This window comes from Miniopterus schreibersii (genome assembly GCF_964146895.1).
Source record: "Miniopterus schreibersii genome assembly, chromosome: Y".
Classification (NCBI taxonomy): Eukaryota; Metazoa; Chordata; class Mammalia; order Chiroptera; family Miniopteridae; genus Miniopterus; species Miniopterus schreibersii.
Window position 1 is genome coordinate 4,126,917 of NC_138120.1, and position 19,317 is coordinate 4,146,233.

The 19,317-nt window shown below is 38.9% G+C and overlaps 1 protein-coding gene across 2 annotated transcripts in view; it reads left to right on the plus strand.

The window, feature by feature from the left end:
- Positions 1-216: 216 nt before the first annotated feature.
- LOC308551959 (eukaryotic translation initiation factor 1A, X-chromosomal) overlaps positions 217-19,317 on the plus strand; it is a 32,915-nt gene continuing 13,814 nt past the window's right edge. Inside the window, exons 1-5 of one of the 2 annotated variants that reach the window (XM_081126880.1) lie at positions 217-267; positions 3,554-3,718; positions 7,189-7,272; positions 10,102-10,205; positions 11,379-11,429. In XM_081126880.1, coding sequence (XP_080983006.1) covers positions 3,703-3,718; positions 7,189-7,272; positions 10,102-10,205; positions 11,379-11,429 — 255 coding nt within the window. In that variant the 5' untranslated portion in view covers positions 217-267; positions 3,554-3,702. Of the gene's footprint in view, positions 268-3,512; positions 3,719-7,188; positions 7,273-10,101; positions 10,206-11,378; positions 11,430-19,317 lie in introns of those variants that run through there. The other variant, XM_081126879.1, reaches the window with a different exon arrangement.

The window sequence follows — 19,317 nt, forward strand, 5'->3', positions numbered from 1 at the left end:
GTCCTGCACCAGGTCCTTAGCGGCAGCTATTTTTTCCTCAGACAGGGGCCATTGATCTACCCACACAGGCTGATCTGATTTCCAAGTTATCTTATCAGCGTGGGTAACAGGAATATCAAAGGCCCCACCCGGGGTCGTTGATTTGACCCGGCCCTTTCTGTGCTAGGGCAAGCAGGGCACGCTCTCGGGGTTTAGTATTTTAACCCCTGCCTGTCCAGTGTGCGGCAAGGCAGTCCTCGCTGCAGCAGCGCCAGGCCCTGTCCCGGGGTAAGTAGGGGGGTCTTGTTTAAGGTCTATCGGCGGGGGGTCATCAGTACCTCCTCTCCGCCCGCCAGAGTCTGGACCCTGCAAGAGATCTCTCATCTGCTGTAACATTTCCTGCATCTCCTCCGCGGTAACTGCGGAGGGGGTAGGGCCAGACCTTTTTGTGCATTCCTCTGAAAGGAGTGCAAACTCCCCATATCTCTCTCTCTCATACTCTGCGGCAGCTTCTTCAAGATCTCCCTCTTCCTTTGGTGTAAGTCTATCAGGCCGACTATTGCCCACAAGGGGCCCCGGCTCAAGCGGGGGAGCGGTGGCCACATCCTCAGAGCGTGGATCTTTCACAGAGTCAGCACGGACCTCTAGGGGAGAATTCATGCGGGTGCCTTCATGGCATGGGTCAAGGCTGTCCCTAACCAAATTCCAAAGAGAAAAAGTTTCTACTGGCATCTTTTGGGGTCCATGGGCCTGAAAATATCCCTGCAAGCGTTCTCCTACCTTATTCCAAGTTTCTAAACTCACCGTGCCCTCCTCAGGGAACCAGGGGCACACTTCCTCCACAAACTGCAAAAATGTACGCAGTTGTGAGGTACTAACCTTGGCGCCCCTAGAACGGAGCATTGTTTTTAAGACTTGTGCGAACAGCATTCTACTATTCTCCTGTCCCATAATTTCCTTACTCCCGATGTACTAACCGCCCTCTCCGCTACCGTGGTTGCACTTACCCAGTAGCAATGCGCGCTCCCCGAGCGGTGTCCTCTACCGTCGTCCCAGGTTTTCAGGTCCCTGTTCGGGCGCCACTTGCCGGAGCCAGCCGGCAGGCGAACGAGGACCTGATTGAGGGGGTGAGGATTAGAAAAGAAAGACTCATAGAAAAGGATGGGATCGGGAGGGCTACAGCCAAGGCAGAGCTGAGCTGAGCTGAGCCGGGCTGCGCGCCGAGTTTATTGATTACAAGCTTTTTATAGTGCACCCAGACCACAATACCCAAAACAGTGACCTTTTACCCAGTTCCTGCTCTGCACAAACATTCTTGTTTGTCTAGACACTCTGTCTCCAAGTCAAGGTCTTTGTGCAGGGTTTCTACTCCCTAAAGCAAAGGATACTATGTAATCTTAACTAAGCTACAGGAGGCAGAGGTGCTAGCTCTGCCGACCCACCCTGCGGGTCAACGTGCCAGAGATTTCTCTCTAAGGCGACGCTAGGGTCGGCGAGCCCCTGGAGAGACTCCAGGGCAGCACCCTGCCAGGGAGACTATTCAGGAGGGGCAGCCAGCCGGCTCCCCACAAACATTCAGATGGCCAAGAGACACATGAGAAAATGCTCAACGTGGCTAATCATCAGAGATGCAAATTAAAACCACAATGAGGTATCACTTCACACCTGTCAGAATGGCTCCATCAACAAATCAACAAACAATTTGTGCTGGCAAGGGTGTGGAGAAAGGGGAGCCCTAGTACACTGCTGGTGGGAATGCAGACTGGTGCAGCCACTATGGAAAACAATATGGAGGTTCCTCAAAAAATTAAAAATGGAGCTGCCTTTTGACCCAGTGATCCCACTTCTAGGAATACATCCTAACAATCCTGAAACACTAATCAGACAGAATATATGAACCCCGATGTTCATAGCAGCACAATTTACAATAGCTAAGATCTGGAAACAGTCCAAGTGCCCATCAGTAGATGAGGGGATAAAAAAGCTGTGGGACATTTACACCATGGAATACTGTGCAGCTGTAAAGGAGAGGGACTTCGTGCCATTTGGGACAGTATGGATGGACCTGGAGAATATTATGCTAAGAGAATAAGCCAGGCAGAGAAAGATAAACATCACATGATCTCACTTGTATGTGGAATCTAAGGAACTTTATAAACTGATGGACAGAAGTTATTCAAGACATGGAAGCATGGATCAAACTGACAAATCTCTGTGGGGGGCAGGTGGGTGGAGGGGGAGAGATTAACAAAAGTACTTAATATGCATATATTCATAACCCAAGGACACAGACAATGGTGTGGTGAGGGACTGGGGAGTGGGTTGCGGATGATTGGAATGGGTCATTGTGGAGAAAATGGGACATCTCTAAAATTTTGAACAAGAACAAAAAAATTAAACATGGAACTGTCATTTTACCAGTGATCCCATTTCTAGGAATATGTTCTAAGAAACCCATAACACCAATAAGAAAGAATTTATGCACTCCTACATTCATAGTAGCACTACTTACAATAGCTAAGATCTGGAAATAGCCCAAGTGCCCTCTTCCCAAAAAATGAAGTGACCCACCCATTAGTAGGAATCAGGAGATCTGATGATTTGACATTTCTGCAGTCACTTGGGAGCCCTGAAGAACTTAGTTGGTGCTTAGTTGGAGACTAGGAGTCTGTAGGAGTCAGCAAGGAGGGGGAAGGAAAGGGAACGTTCTCTTCTGGATGTCCCCCTACCAATATATAATTGCATCAAATTACCATTCTGTAAACCTTAAACTTACACAGTATTATAACAAATATATCTTAATTTTAAATATATATATATATATATATATATATATATATATAATCTGTATTGACTTCAGAGAGAGGGAGAGAAGGGGAGGGGGAGAGAAAGAGACATCAATGATGAGAGAGTCGTCATTAACAGGCTGCCTTCTGCACGCCCCTGACTGGGGACTGAGTCTGCAACCCAGGCATGTGCCCTGACCCAGAATCTAACCACTATCTCCTGGATCCTAGATTGATGCTCAACTGCTGAGCCACGCCTGGCCAGAATTATATCTTAATTTTTAAAAAAATTAAAGAAGAAAAAGGAATAACAAACATTTTACACATAGAATGTTTTGCCCTTCACCAGTACTGCAAGCTAGGTGAACATGCCTAAAGGCCCTGGTCAATTTTAGGTAAGAAGTTAGAGCTAATGAGTCAGCAACTAGTGAAACTGCTGGACAGAACTATTACAAAGCAGAAAGCTGGATTCAGTCACCAGTTTTATTACTTGAATCCTTCTTCAACTAGGTCGCCAGGACTCCACTTTGTTGCTGTTTTTTGTTCCGCCTGCTCAGCCTGTAATGGTTTTGAAAGGCTTCATAGGTTTAGTCCTGAACCCTTCACCCTATTACCGAGTTAGAGCCTCTGGCTTTAGCAGACAGCAGTCAGCCTGGCACGCAGGCGCAGTAGATGGGGGACTCTGAGAGCAGGGAAAATAGGGGGCGGGCCCAAGTGAAGGCACGGAAAAACGACGCCAACGGCTCTGACGCCAGCGGCTGCGACGCCAGCGCCATTTGCTTTTGTAGGAACGTGGTGTCTCCACGTTGCCAGGTACGACAGTGTATCCGCCCTGGAAGTCTGCGATTGTTTCGTCCTGTGGGACCTTTGGAGGAATCGCCTTTGTGTAGGCACCGCGGGATAAAGTGGGAAACGCCAGGAAGCGGCCGACACCATCATGCCGAAGAATAAAGGTAATTTCTTGGCACCACTGTCTGTTCAGTCCAGTGCCCTCAGCCTTGAATTGGTAACAAACCGCACGTATCAGCCTTCCTTCCCTCTTGCGGCTGGGCGACCCGGGCGCTCACAGCTGGGGAGAGGAACTGGAAAGTTTCTGCTGTGTTCAAATTTTGTCACATTGGGGTGGGGTCGACGCCATTTTTGTAGGGCCTTGTGCGGCGCCACAGGGACCTGTAAAGAGACCTGGCCCTTCAGCCCCCCCAAGACTGTTGTGAGTCTGTTCTTAGGTTTCAAGCGTAATTTTGCTTCATTGGTTTCTTTATCGGCAGGCAATTATTGTTGGAGATATTCTCTCGTTAACTACGTAAATTATTGACACATAGATAGGTTACTCTCTGGATGTTTACTTTCCTCCAGCCCTTCATAGAGTTTAAAATTCTTTTTTAAAAGATATGTTAAACATTTAGCAAAGTTTTCAGCCTTCGTTTCCAGTAACCTTGTGGCGTGAGGATTTCTACTTGCTCTTTTCGTAAGGCAAACCGTTCACAAAAGAACAAGTTTATTTGGAACTTCCAAAATGGGACGCTTCACTTGCACACTAATTTCTGAAAGAAATTTTGCTTCCTTTTATAGACCAGACATGTGTGATTTTTTAAAAGTCCTTAAAATATCTTCAAAAAAAGCTGATAAGTACAAACCCGGGAAAGTATTTTTGACAGGATACGGCCATTTTCCACAGCTCACAAGTAATCTCTCAATAATGTATTCTTAGGACACAGCTCTACCTGTGTCTTCCTTTCTGCTTCACAGGTGGCTCCAGGTATTGGACTTCATTTCCTCTCTGTAGTTTTCACCACTTACGCTTTTGGTACTTGGTCGCAATTCTGTGCCAGCCGTATTCAGTGTAGTGTTGTGTGAGTCCCCTAAACCAACTGTCTAGATCTTTTTTATACCAACGGATTTATTGTTAATTTCTGGGAAACGCAGAGATTGTCTTTCTAAGTATATGTTAGAAAATGTTTATAGCTTTCTGCTAATCTCTAAAATTGAAAATTAGCTCACATGATAACTAGATTACTTTAAAAAGTAGCTCATTCTCACCTTTATTTCTAGTGATGAGCTTTTCAAATGTACAGCTTACTAACCTGTATACTCTAAAATGAATAGTTTTGTTTTAGAAACATTGGTTCCTACAATAGGTGTCTAATAAATGCTGTTGATGTTATCTCCCTGTACAGACTCGACCCTTAGACAAAAAAGTTTCCCCCTTGGTTCTGTAGGACTTTTAAACTAAATGCTTAAGAAAGGCTATATCAGAGAATATCTCCAAAATATCTGATTTGATTAAGAAAGATTGTGAATTTTCGTTTAGTTTACTTATAGAAAGAGGGTAAGAAAATGTTAGATTACACAGTTTACGCAAGAGAGATTTTAAAGTGGATTCTGCTACATGACAAAAAGGGGGTGATTAGGGCATGGTTAATTCAGGTAACTTGACAACAGTTCATTTTTATATTTGAGACACAACAAAAGGTATAGATACAAGCCCCCTGTGTACCTCTTTCAAATCTCTCTCCTTTTTTTCTAGAGATAATCATCCAGAATTTTATGTTTCAAAATCCATATGTAAAACCAGTCTGTTATCTCTTAGGTTACTAGTTAAAGGGTTCTTTTTATTTATTTTTATTTTTAAAGGTTTTTTTTTTTTTTTTTTAAAGTCCTAAATTTCCTTAGGTGAGGATTACTAGTGTAGACACAAAAGTATTGTTTTCCTTTCAGAATCTAAATGCTCAGTGGTCATGGTATTGGTGAGGGTTACCCATATAAGTATGTAAATTACACTGCACCATAGATTGACTAATTGTTGCTTTGGGCTCATTTTCATTCAGCTTGTTTTCTTCAGAAATCTTAGAAACCTATCTTCAAACCAGGTAAAAGGGCATCCTCTGACCCATTCATGAAGAGCATTTGGGGTAAGATGCTCCTCCTACACTTTAAGGGTATTGCTACACATGACTTTAAAATGGCCATTCCTTTACAAATGAATGAACTATTTGTTTTAATGGAACTGGCATGACTAATGGCTTGAAATATAGAATACTGTTTTCTTTAGGAAATCAGTTTTCATGTATCCTAAGAATGCATAAAATAGTGAATTCAGATGGGTTGAGAACCTGGGGAGGCCCACTTCCCTTTTACTATAGCACAGAACAATGGAAGACTGCTCCAGAAGGGGACTATCCTAGAAGGTGCATTCAAGAAGATATAAAATTGTCTTTACAGTGGCAGGTGCACATTTTTAATTCTGCTTGGGATATGAAGTTTTTGTTTCTAACGCTTCCCAGATGTCCCTATTATTACCACTTAAAGCTTCTCTTTAACCTGTTGTAAATGACCACTCTTGTGGTTTAGCTCCTTAAATAGTAAGATGCTGGGGAGAAGTACCCAGTTCCTTGTTTATTCAGTAGAAACTCTCACAGTGAAATAAAATGCCATTCATATATGTTCAACTTTAATAAAAGCAAACATTGAAAAATAGTTGAAGTATCATTTTATACCTTGAGTATGGTACGGTTATAGTAGAGGACTAAATAATAATCCTCCTTTAGTGATGGGCATGTAAATTTGTGTAGCTCATCAAAAGCCTAAGGAAGTGAATACATAACCTTTAACCCAGAAATTCTGTGTAAATTTGTCCTCTGGATGTTTTTTGTGGAATAATTTTTTCTTTTTTTTTAAATATATTTTTATTGATTTCAGAAGAGGAAAGGAGAGGGAGAGAGAGAGATAGAAACATCAATGATGAGAGAGTCATTGATCGAGCCCGCAGCCCGGGCATGTGCCCTGACCGGGAATCGAGCCCTGATCGCCTGGATCCCAGGTCGATGCTCAACCGCTGAGGCACGCCCGGCTTGGCATGTGGAATAATTTTCAACTCATCATTTGACAACAGTATAACATTAAAAATAACCAAAATAAGGGATTAAATATACTCTAATCATTAAACTGTCCGTCTCAGTGTGTGGTTATTGACATTAAAAGACATTTAGGACAAATTTTTTAGTGGGATTATAAAAGCGTTCTATTTTTATTTGGAAAGCATAAACCGTAAGTTGTTAATAGTTTTCTCTGATGATAAAATTTTTCACTTGGCATATTTTTATATGAGACAGACTTTTATGTCAGAAAAATCCAAAATACAAATGTTGAAAAGGATAGGAGGTTGATATATCTTAATCTGGTAAAAGACAAAGGGAACCTTTGGTACACTAAAGTGTAACTGATTGGGTAACCAAATGAAGTAAATATTTAAAAGTCTTACCTAGAGTTCTGTTAGTGTTATAGTGCTATTTAAATGATATTTTTTATTTTTCTCTTACATGATTTTGTAAAGTTTATGGCCCTTATTCTAGCTTGTTTTATAATTTAGTCTGTAAAATATAGATTGTTATATTTAATTTTTTTAATTCACTTTCTTAATTAGGTAAAGGAGGTAAAAATAGGCGTAGAGGTAAGAATGAGAATGAATCTGAAAAACGAGAGTTGGTCTTTAAAGAGGATGGACAAGGTAAGTCTTTTTAAAGTTTTTAACAGTTTTTTTTAGTGTGAATTTTTAGTCTTTATCCTGAAAGGACTCATAATCATAATCCTAAGTAGTTATTCCAATGTCTCCACTTTGTTTTTCCTTATTTGTAATCTTTTATACTTCTCCAGAATTTGTTTATTAGTAACCAGTTATCTACTAGGTCTGAGTAGAAGATTAATTGGTGGCATTTTTATAACCATATGCTTCATTGTTTTGCATAGAAGAGCATGATCTAACCGACAGTGAATTACAAGGTTTAGAGCAAGTAGAGCCTGAATGCTGTCATTGAATATTTCATACTCTAGGATGGTAGTTAGTAATGTTACACATTATTCAGTAGACCTGTGGATGTTTGTGAGGACTTTTGGTTCTCAGTTTTCTGCTTCTACTAGTATACAATGTAACAAAACAACTGAATAATTGATTTAATACTATTGGGTTAAGTTACTGCAGTCCAGGATACAAAACTGAAAGTAATAAATTGTAGCTTTTGATTTTCTACATTAAATAATGTTAAATTTATAGAAAAGTTGAAATATAAGTTCATAAACTTCCATTTTTTTAACCCAGATTCACTAATTTTTAACATTTTCTTTCTTTTTGTACACATGTACATTTTTTTCTAACTTTTTAAACTTTCTTACAGATGTCTAATTACATACAGTTACAGATTTTAACCTTAACTGCTTCAGCATAATATCTCCTAAGAATAAGGACTTTTTCTTTTATAACAACAGAACTACCACAAAAAATTGACTTTAAAATTACACTCTTTTCACCCAGCTGGCATGGCTCAGTGGCTGAGCATTGACCTATGAACCAGAAGGTCACAGTTCGATTCCCTGTCAGGGTACATGACTGGGTTTACAGCTCGAACCCCAGTAGGCGGCGGCCAGTCAATGACTCTCATCATTGATGTTTCTCTGTCTCCCTTCCTCTCTCAAATAAACAAACAAACAAACATTAGAATTATACTGTTTTCTAGTACTGTTCTGTCTACTGTGGTAGCCACTAGCCTTATGTAGTTATTTAAGTGAATTGAAATTCAAAATTTTGAGCTGCTGATTATCCTATTGTTCAATGTTCCCATCAACAGAGAAAATTCTGTTGGATATTGCTGACCCAGTATACAATTTATATCCAGTTTCTTCAGTTGTTTCAATAATTTCCAGCACTTTATAACAAAACCATGTGCCATACGTGCAAAGCACCAAGGAGCCAACATTTTTATTAGCTATATAAAATGTGTTTTCTGGTGAAAGACTGTCAGTTACTTAGCTTTTATCTTCCATTAAAAGTTTATTTCCAGCACTGATTTTCTAAATTTTTCTCCTTTTCCCCCATGCTGAAGTAGTACTGAGTAGCAGTAAGCTAGGCTTACTGGCTGTGATAAAAGGGACTCACTGCCACATATCAATCTCACAGTGTATATCTGGTTTATCTCTCAATATAATTATAAATTTGTGCAGGCTCTCTCTGGGGATTCTTAGTGCAAATATTAGTAGTGTGAAAATTTTATAGTAATTACCTGTTTCCCCTTGCTCCCATTCTCCTGCTTTTGTCGTTTCTACCTAGAAAGAGATTGCCCATGCTGTCTAATTCTCATGTATTATCAGTCTTTTCTAGTGGCAGTGGAATCAGTTGGCCTCTTGAGGAGGATATTGGAAATATTTCAGTTAAATATTTGGCATTGTATCAGGAACATTGTTTAAGAACTTTAATTGCTAAGGTATTCTAAAGTAAAAAAATGTCTATTACTAATTAACCTCCAGTTTTTGTCACTAAAGTTTCTGAGGGAAAGGAGAGCCAGGATTGGGCCAGTATCTAAATGAGAAAGATTGGTAAGCCAGAGTTAACATTGTACATTTTGGAATGAGTCATTTTCTTAAAAAAAATAGAGCATACAATCATGAAGATAGTGAACTGATTTACTCAAAATAAGTAGATAATTAAAATATTCCTCATAAGAGATAACTTGACCTGGAAATGCCACTGGTGACAAATTATTGATTTCTGTAGGCTTTCATTTACTTTAAAAAAAAGTGAAAAATAAGCATAATTGGAAGAGACTATAGAAATATTTTTTTAGTGGCTTGAAAGAACATCCATTTTTTATTTTACAATTTCTGTAGGTAAAAAGTCTGGGCAGGGCCAAACTGGTTTCTCTGCTCAGGATCTCAAAGTTTAAATCAAGGTGTCGTGCAGGTTATTGACTAAGTTCATTTCTCTTTGGCTGGAGGACTTCTGTTCTCTTCCTGGCTGTAGGCTGGGAACAATCTCAGTGTGGCTCACTCTATAGCCTCTCATGCTTCCAGTCCCCTGCCACTCTTGTGTAATGGAACATAGTCACGGAAGTGACTAACCCATCACCATTTGCCATGTGATACAACCTAATCAAGGATATGACTAGCCCATTATATTCAAAGGTTCCATCTTCACTTAAGTGTAGGAGATCACACTATGCGTGTACACTGGGGTGGCAGAAGTCATCTGAGAATTCTGTCTACCACAACATGACAGTAGAATTCAGAATTGAAAACCCGCAGTTTCAGGTACTTATAAAATTACTAAAGAATGTGCTTTTGAAGAGTTCTCTGGTTTTTGGATAAAATTAGAATATGTATCACCTTTAAAAAGCTATCTCAGGGTAGAATAATTAAGCTTTTTGCTTATTAATCCTTACCTTGTAAAAAAAATTATAGTTTGATCTGAATTGAGCAGGCAAAATGAAGTTATCAACTGTGTGTTAATTTCAGATATTAACATTATAAGAAAAATCGAACAGTATTTTATTTTTTTCCCCCACCTCAGAGTATGCTCAGGTAATCAAAATGTTGGGAAATGGGCGATTGGAAGCAATGTGCTTTGATGGTGTTAAGAGATTATGTCATATCAGAGGAAAACTGAGAAAAAAGGTAAGTGTGGAGATTTGTTTTACTTTATACAAAGTTTGTTGTTTTTATTTAAAAGAGTGGTTCTGTTTTAGATATATATGGGCCAATCATCTCATTTTTCTGAGTTTCCAAAGACAGTCCTAAGAATAGTGCTTTGTAAGACAATGTAAAATAAGATCTTTGATAGGAACTTTATAATAGAAAATTATATTTACAAAGAATTATTTGCTTCACCCGTGGTATTTCTGCCAGAAACACTTACTCTGAATATACTGTAGAAGAAACAATGAAGCAAATCCCGTCTACAAAATAATTCTTTAAAAAAGTGGACTCTTAAAAAAAATTATGCCCTGAAATAAAGAATAAAAGCTAGAGAATTATTTTCAGATTAAAGGAGACTAAAGAGAGTACTAATTGAATATAGTGCATTTTCCTTGATTAGATTTTGGTTTATGAGAAACAGCTGTGCATATTAGGGAAGTTTTAGTTATTTATTTTTTAAGGTAATAGTCTATATTTTATTTTGTTTTTTATTCTTTTAAAAGTATGTCTTTATTGGTTTCAGAGAGAGGAAGCGAGAGTGGGGTGGGGGGAGAGAGAAACATCAGTGATGAGGCATTGATCGAATGCCTCCTGCATGCCCCCTACTGGGGATCAAGCCCGAAACATGGACACGTGCCCTGACGGGGAATCAAACCTTTGTCTCCTGGATCATAGGTCAGTGTTCAACTGTTGAGCCACGCTGTCCGTGCAGGAAGTTTTAAATTGGAATATGGGCCCAGCTGGGCGTGGCTCAGCGGTTGAGCATCGACCTGGGATCCAGGCAATCAGGGTTCGATTCCCGGTCAGGGCACATGCCCGGGTTTCGGGCTCGATCAGTGACTCTCTCATCATTGACATTTCTATCTCTCTCTCTCCCTCTCTTTTCCTCTCTTTGAAATCAATAAAGATATATTTAAAAAAAAAAAAAAATTGGAATATGGTAGATAATACATTTAGGTCTTTTTCCCCCCATATATATTCACACAAACACAGAAAACTAATAATAATGTATACTGTAGTTTTTCCCTAATCTTATATTTTTCTGGACACTGTTGAATAGTACATATTTTCTGTGGGAAGAATGGTTTAACATTGCTCTTTATTAATTTGTTTTTATTTTGGATATACTATGCAATAAATTTTCCTTTATAGGTTTGGATAAATACCTCAGACATTATATTGGTTGGTCTGCGAGACTATCAGGTAATGCCTACATTTGTCTTGTATCTTTGTATTTAATAAATCATTAGTATTTAAAATATACAATATAGACATATTTGGCCAGCTCTAGCCAATTATGCCTTACCATTCTGTCATCAGAATTTATTAAGGACAAGTTCTGTGTAAGACTGGAATTTTCCTAATTCAGAATAATTTCCATAGTTATTAATAGTTCGTGCATTTTGTGGGACATCTGGTTGGTTAATATTGTTCTATATTGTTTTTATTTTAAATATGATACACAGTAAATAATCTCTTACAAGTTTGGGTTAAATACCAAAGAATATTCTGTCTTGATTTACTTAAAGGCCAGTTGTATTCTAAGCATCGTACTAGGTATTCTAGGGATTATGGGCCCCAGATACAAGTCTGAAATATTGGTGTAAGCTGAAATTTTTACTGTTCTGTGGTGAAATGAGAAGATACAAAGCTACTGTATGATTTCATGAACAAAATATTTTTCTTTTTCTGAAATGAGAATGATAGTATATGGTGATGGCTTTTATTAGCGTTTTTACTTGTGAAAACAAAAATTTAAGTTATTTTATGATGGGGTTTCATCACCAAATTTTCTGTTTTTAATTTAAAGGATTCAAAACACAAATCTAGGAAACTGCTATTTTAGGGTGTACAGCCACATTAAAGTCAAAACCTTACAGCTCCAAAAGATTTACAGTATGAGAGAAGGATAAGTCATGTGCCTCAGTATTTACATAACAGTGTTATATAAGTTTATGGTATAAATTTGAGAAGAGCACTGAAAAAGGTACATGATAGTTGTCCTCTGATCTCAGCCTTCAGACTATATATGCATTGAGTCAACTACATTTGATTTGTACCTCATGGACCATATGTTTAATCATGTGAATTCGAAAATATCACTGTTTTACTTGGTTATTAGATGCAGTTTTCTATAGATACCTTTTTAGATCTAGTTTATAGCATTTCCATCTTCTGTTATCTATTGATCTTTTTTATGATTATTCTGTACATTGTTGAAAGAGACATATGAAAGATAGTATTCCACTTACTTGCAGACTTTCCAGTTTTTAAAATAATCTGTATCTTGATTTTTTTCTATTTAGTGAGACATTATTCCTATAATTTAAAAATATTTTTAGACATGGTTTCCTTTAGTTCTTTAAACATTTATAGCATCTGATGTAAAGTCTTCCTTAAGTACAACCTCTGGGCTTTCTCATAAGTAGTTTGTATTGACTAACTTTTTCTAACCAATGAGCCACACTTTTCTGTTTCTTTTTGTGTATTACAATTTTTTTGGTTGAAAGTTAGATATGCTAATATGTGGCAAGACTGGAAATAAGATTTTGTCTCCCAGGATTTGTTCTCACTGTTGTTTAATGATTTTTCTGAACTAATTTTATATGATCTGTATTTTTTCTTGTGTGTGGCTTACTGAATGCTGGGTTAGCTTAGTGGACAGTTCATGTTTGGACTGAGATTTTAAAACCAGTAACCCTCCCAACCTTTGCTTATGAACTGTGTGCATGTTGGTACATGCCTTCAACGCTACCAGGCAGTTGACAACTCTGCTTTAGTCTATATTTTATGCTTGTGTAGACTGTCACGATCAATGATAGCTAGGAGATTTGGACTTTCCCAGCTCTCTCTTGAGCCGTGTACACAGCCCTTTGCATGTTCTTGACCTACATTCTTCTAAAGCAGTCAGCCATGAAGACAAGAATGAACTGATTTATTCAAAATTAGTAGATAGTTAAAATATTCCTAATACTAGAAAGCTTGTCAAGGAAATGAATTGCATCTGACACAATATACTTCTTGTCAAGAACATGACAGGAATATGTTGGACTTTCAAATCATCTATGGACATCTCATTCTAGAAGTTTTTCTTAGAAGTCTTTTAGTCAGGTGCTTGTTTGCTTGCTTCATTTGTCATCATGTAAAGCCATTGTAGTTAAAAAATTGCCAGTTATTTTTGAATAAAAGCCCCAGGAGTATAATATTAGTAATAAAATTTTAATAAGAAAATTTCTAAAATGGGAGTTTTCAGGAAGTATCACACAGTTTTCTACAAGTTGTGTTTTGAAGGATCTCCAGTTTTCCCCCTTCAGTGGCTGCTAGGATGCTGGTTTTACTGGCTGTCTGGATCTAAGTAGGGTACAGGGATAGGAACAGAGCAAAGTAAAACACTGCAAAGCTTGGTCTTACTGATAATTGGTCTCACTCTTTTGGAATAAACTCAGTATTGCAAGCATTTGATTAATTTCTAGAGTTCAGATAAAATCGATTTTGACTATTTTTCCCACTTGGTTTTCTGAAAAGGAGTGGATTTTAAAGTCCTCATGCCACCATTCCAGCTAGTATTACTTCTGTTTGCGCCTGGGCTTCTTTCTACCTTTATTGAGCTATAGTTGATATAGAACATTATTAAAAATGGTACAAAGTGTGATGACCTGATACACATATATATTGCAAAATGATTCACACCATATCATTAGTTAATGCCTTTATTCTTTCACGTAATTACTTCCTTTTTTTTTAGGAGAGAACATTTAAGATCTATTATCTAACAACTTCTAGTCAACGTACTGTACTTTAGATCTTCAGAATTAATAACTGGAATAATAACTAATAACATCTTATAACTGGAAGTTTGTACCCTCTGACCAACATCTCATTTGCTCTTTCACCTAGCCCCTGGCAGCCACCACTCTACCTCTCTTTCTATAGGTTTGGCTTTTTTATTGTTTGTTATATTTATTTTTTTAATACTCATCCAAGGATATTTTTTCCGTTGCTTTTCAGAGAGAGTGGAGGGGGGAGAGAGAGAGACATTGATGTGAGAGAGACACATCAATTGGCAGCTTCCCCTCTCAAGCACGGAGCAGGGCTGGGGATCGAGCCTGCAACCAAGGTATGCCCTTGACTGGACTTGAACCCAAGACCCTTCAGTCCGCAGCCAATGCTCTAAGCACTGAGTCAAACCCAGCCCTAGCTTTTGGCTTTTTTAGATTGCAAATATGAGATCAGATAGTATTTCTGTTTTCTGCCTTCTTTCACTTAGCTTACAGAATGTCCTCCAGGTTCATTCACGTTGTCACAAATGTCAGGATTTCTTTCTCATGGCTGAATAATATACCTGTGCATGGATGTTTGTATCTGTATGAGCAAGAGACATCTTTATCCCTTAATTCATTGATGGACACTTAAGTTGTTTTCATATCTTGATATGGTGTACATGGGGCGCATAGCTATCTTTGGGATATCCTATTTTTCATTTCCTTTGGTATATACCCAGAAGTGGTATTGCTGGATCATATGGTAGTTGCATTTTAAATATTTTGAGGAAACTTCCTGTGGTTTTAGGTAGTAAATTTGCCAGTTTACATCCCACCACATCTTTGCCAGCATTTGTTCTCTCTGTGGTATCTCACTGTGGTTTGATGTGCATTTCCCTGATGATTAGTGACGTGGGAACATCTTTTCATGTACCTGTTGGCCATTTAAATGTCTTTGGGATAAAATGTGTTAGGTCTTTTGCCCACTTTTTAATTGAATTACTTGCTTTTTTGCTGTTGCATTCCTTATGTATTTTGGATATTAACTCAGTATCAAATATGGTTTGCAAATATTTTCTCCCAATTTTTAGATTCCCTTTTCATTTTGTTGATTGTTTATTTACATAAACTTTTTAGTTTGCTATTATTACACGATTTTTGCTTTTGTTGCTTATGATACAAAAAATAATTGCCAAACCCAGTCTCAAAGAACTTTCCCCTGTGTTTTCTTGATGATTTCAGTTCTGTGCATAAGTCTTTGATCCATTTCAAGTTAGTTTTTGTGAGTGATATAAAATAGAGGTTCAGTTTCATTTTTCTGTATATGTTTATCCAGTTTTCCCAAAGCCATTTGTGAAGAGACTATTTTTCCCAATTGATTAGTCTTGGTTCCCTTGTTTATTATTAGTTGACCATAAATGCAAAAGTTTCTTTGTGGGCTCTTGATTTTGTTTAATTGGTCTGTGTGTTTTAAAGGCAGTATCGTTCTGTGTTTCATTGATTTTGTTTCATTGGTCTCTGTGTTTTAATTGCAGTATCGTACTGTGTTGATTACTATAGTTTGTAGTGTAGTAAATATTCCTGCAGCTTTGTCTCTCTTAAGATTGCTTTGGCAGAAAATTGGTGGACATTTGTAATTCTGTCAACAATAAAAAAAATAGTACCTCAAAAATAAAAAAAGATTGCTTTGGCTGTTTGGAGTCCTTTTTTTCCCCTCTCTTATACTTCAGTTACAGTTGACATACATTATTATATTAATTTCAGGTATACACCCCAGTGATTAGACATTACATAACTTGTGATTGTCCTGATGAATTTCACACCCATCTGACACCAGACATAGTTGTTAGAATATTATTGACTGTATTCCCTGTGCTGTACTTTACATTCTCGTGACTGGTCTAAAACAATTTGTATTTCTCAATCCCTTCACCTTTTTCACCCAGGCCCTCAACCTTCCTCCTAGCGGACAACCATCAAAATGTCCTCTATCTTGAGTTTGTTTCTGTTCTGCTTGTTTGTTAAGTATTTTAGACTTAATTGTAGATATATATGTATTTTTTTTGCTTTTCCTTGGGAAAGCTTTTTATTTCTCCTTTAGTTTTCCTGTTGGAAAATACTGAGGATGCTACTTTTAACATCTCTTCTATGGGGATAGCTGGTCTCTTTCCTAAATTCTGTAGTTTCCTCGTAATATATAAGGCTGAATTTATCTTTTAGGGTAATTGCTCTGCCTGGATCATCGTGATCCGAAGTGGTGTATATGATCAAAGCTTCCCTTAGCCTTTCTGTGAAGGAGGTTGGATTTACCTGGGTACCTTGGACAATGGCTGCCAGTTTATAGTAATTAACAGGTTTCTTTTGGGGGGCTTTCATTACCTGCAGGATGCAATCTCTGTCCCATCTCTCATACTCTGAATCATAGACCCAGTTAGGATCAGAAGAGAGGATGGCCTCCACTCCTTGTGGATAGTTATAATTTTGTGTATGGACCTCATTTGCATAGGCTAGTGTCTTTCCTTTAACCATTTTCTGAGGTGGTCAGGGCTTATTGGAGGATTAGATTAATATCCCTCCAAGATAAATCATACATTAAGGTGAGCTTCCTCTATTCTTGGATAAACTTCCCAGGGTCAAAGCTCCCTAACCTGTCCTTTATGCCTATAATATCTTGCCTGTTAAATGGAACCCTGTTACTGTTCCCCCCTGCCCTGGGGCTTCCCTCAAAGGGAAAAGCTGAGGTGGTGTTTTTTTCCCCTTTTTGAGTCTACTGCTTTATCCTCCCCCCAACTAGTTAACTCAGTATAGGGTGGTGCTAGCTCTGCCCCAGAAATAGCACCACCCTATTCGAGTTGTTTGGGCTTTATTGGTGGAATCGGGCACTTTCAAGATTTGGTTCCTTCATTGCTATGGCTGCTGAAAGTGCAGGATCTTACAGCTCTGGCATAATTTGGGGCTATAAAAACGTACTTCAGGCCACTTGCCCTGCCTTCGACAGAATGAGTGTAATTGCTAGATTTTATTATAGTGTAGGCTTCCATTTCCTGGCCAGACTTCTCCATATCCTAATTTATATTGGAGCCATCTGGTATTACAAAAGAATATCAATCTTTTTCTCTTTAATACCTGAGTGTTAAAGTTGTCCTAATAGTTTAAAATGCATCCCAGTGGAGAATCTTGTAGTATTGAATTTTGGTTTCCCATCTGAAAGAGAATAGAGTAGACCATAGAGAATAGGCGTCGCCATTCTGTCTCCTATGTAACCCCCCGGAGAAGGTGTCCCTTCTCAAGTGTGGGTTTCCACATTTAACTGTTGCTCACTGTGTAACCCCTGGGTGTCCAGATTTAACTGATGTTTACTGTGTAACTCCCTGGGTTTCTAGATTTAACCAGTGCTCAATATGTAACCTTCTTGCAGCTCTGTTCTCAGTTGATTTAAAATCTCCCCTGCCTCCTTCCCTGTGCCGGTGGGGTAGTGGGGAGAAGTGTGGGTGTAATCATATTCTATATAGGAGGCAAAGCCATTAGTTACTGACTTATCTTTCCTTCCAAAGGCTCTGCTGGAGTAAGAATTGTATTTCCAGCTCCACCAGCGGTTGTAAAGTCAGGACTCTTTCAAATTCTTGTACTATTTTCATTTCCTCAAAAAAACTTGCTATCCAATATATATGTCCACTAAAATGTCTGAAAATCTGTCATTCCTGTCGATTCCCCCTGTGTCATGGGTCCTGTGGAGCTATGTGTAATGGATGCCTGAGTAGCATAGGTAACCTTTCCTTCGTCCATATCCAAATAGGTAATTTATTGATGTCCCCTAAGTTTTGGTAAGACTCAGCAGGATAACGCCAACATTCCCTGCTGCACATGTCAGCTTTTTCAAGATATTTGACAAATTGTCTTTCAGCTTCAAAGGTAGGCATCAGAGCCTGGAGTATGTACAGAGCCTTGATCCATTTATTCCACAATTGGTGGGCAACTGTCCCTTAATTAATGGGGTTGTGTGAAGAGCCTTACTTAGTCTGGCAGACACCTTTAGGATCCTAGCCTCAATTTGTTTAACTTAAGTATCTCACCTAAGGCTTTGTTTACATATCTATAACAGCTGTCTGTTAATTGCTTTGGCCAGTGTCTCTCCTGGTAGTGTCTGTAAACGCAGCCTAAGGGAGGAACTTCCTCTGGGTTTTTTGGATAGTATCTGTGAAGCTTGAAGGGTCCCCAGTTGATTCTTTCCCTTGCCTCCCACAAATGCAACATTCTTCCCATATCTGTTTTCTACTAGGGGGATACAGATGTAAATAGAGCTGTCAAAAGCCGGGCAGGGTGGGGGCTGGGAGGATGCAGAGAGGTGCAGCAGACTGACAGCTGATTAATGACTAAATTTTTTTTTCTCCCTGCCATGCTCCAGAGGCAGAAGAGCTAAGGATTTTCTGTAGTGTGTGCTACATGTGGAGGGGGCTCCCAGAGGTGGTGCAACCTTTGGTCGTCCTCATCCTCTTCCTCTTATGTGTCTAGGTTTCTCTGCTGTCTAGAACAGCCTTGAGGATTTGGACCACTGGGTGACCAGCCCTTATGTGTTCTCTCTACACGGGTCAAAGTTTAATTACAGTTGTATTCTGGAGTCCCAGTGAGGCCCCTGCACGTCTTACGGTTGTACCGCAGACACCTCCACAAGGCCCTTACTCAAGTAAGGACATCTGAGAATCTCAAACTGGAGGGAGGAATTTGCCTCTTTGATCTCTGGAATTTGGGCAGATACCCAAGCACTTACTTGGTTTTAGTTTCAGTTTTCTGCCCCCAAGCACAGGCCTACTATGTTTTGCTGAATTGCTGCAGCGCACTAAACTCCCATGGCAAAACAGAAAAATCTCTGAAGGAACTGAACTCACTGCGATCCCTCGGAAGAAGTCAAGGACAACCGTGCAGCCAAGAGTTAACTGGTAGCAATCCAATTCAGACAAATCCCAATCACAGTCATGCTCTTTGATCAGCATCACAGCACCAAATATTAGAGGCTCAGCCCACAGACCCCAGAGGGGTGTTACCAGACAGCCCCTGAGTCAGTGGGAGAGGGCTGTCCCCAGCCTGGATTCTTGTCTTCTCATATAAATGAATTTGTGTCAGAGACCCTGATTGTGTTCTGAAAAGCCAGTTTAGTAAAGCAGAAAAGCATTTAATTTAAAAAAGCAAAGCAAGCAGATCTATACATCTGGCTTATGAAGTGCGGACAGGCTCTCAGCTAATCTTGAAACCAAACACAATGAGTCTGGGCTACTTCAGCCAGTTAAGCAGAGACAAGGTTGAATCATAAATGAACATTTATTCTATTATTG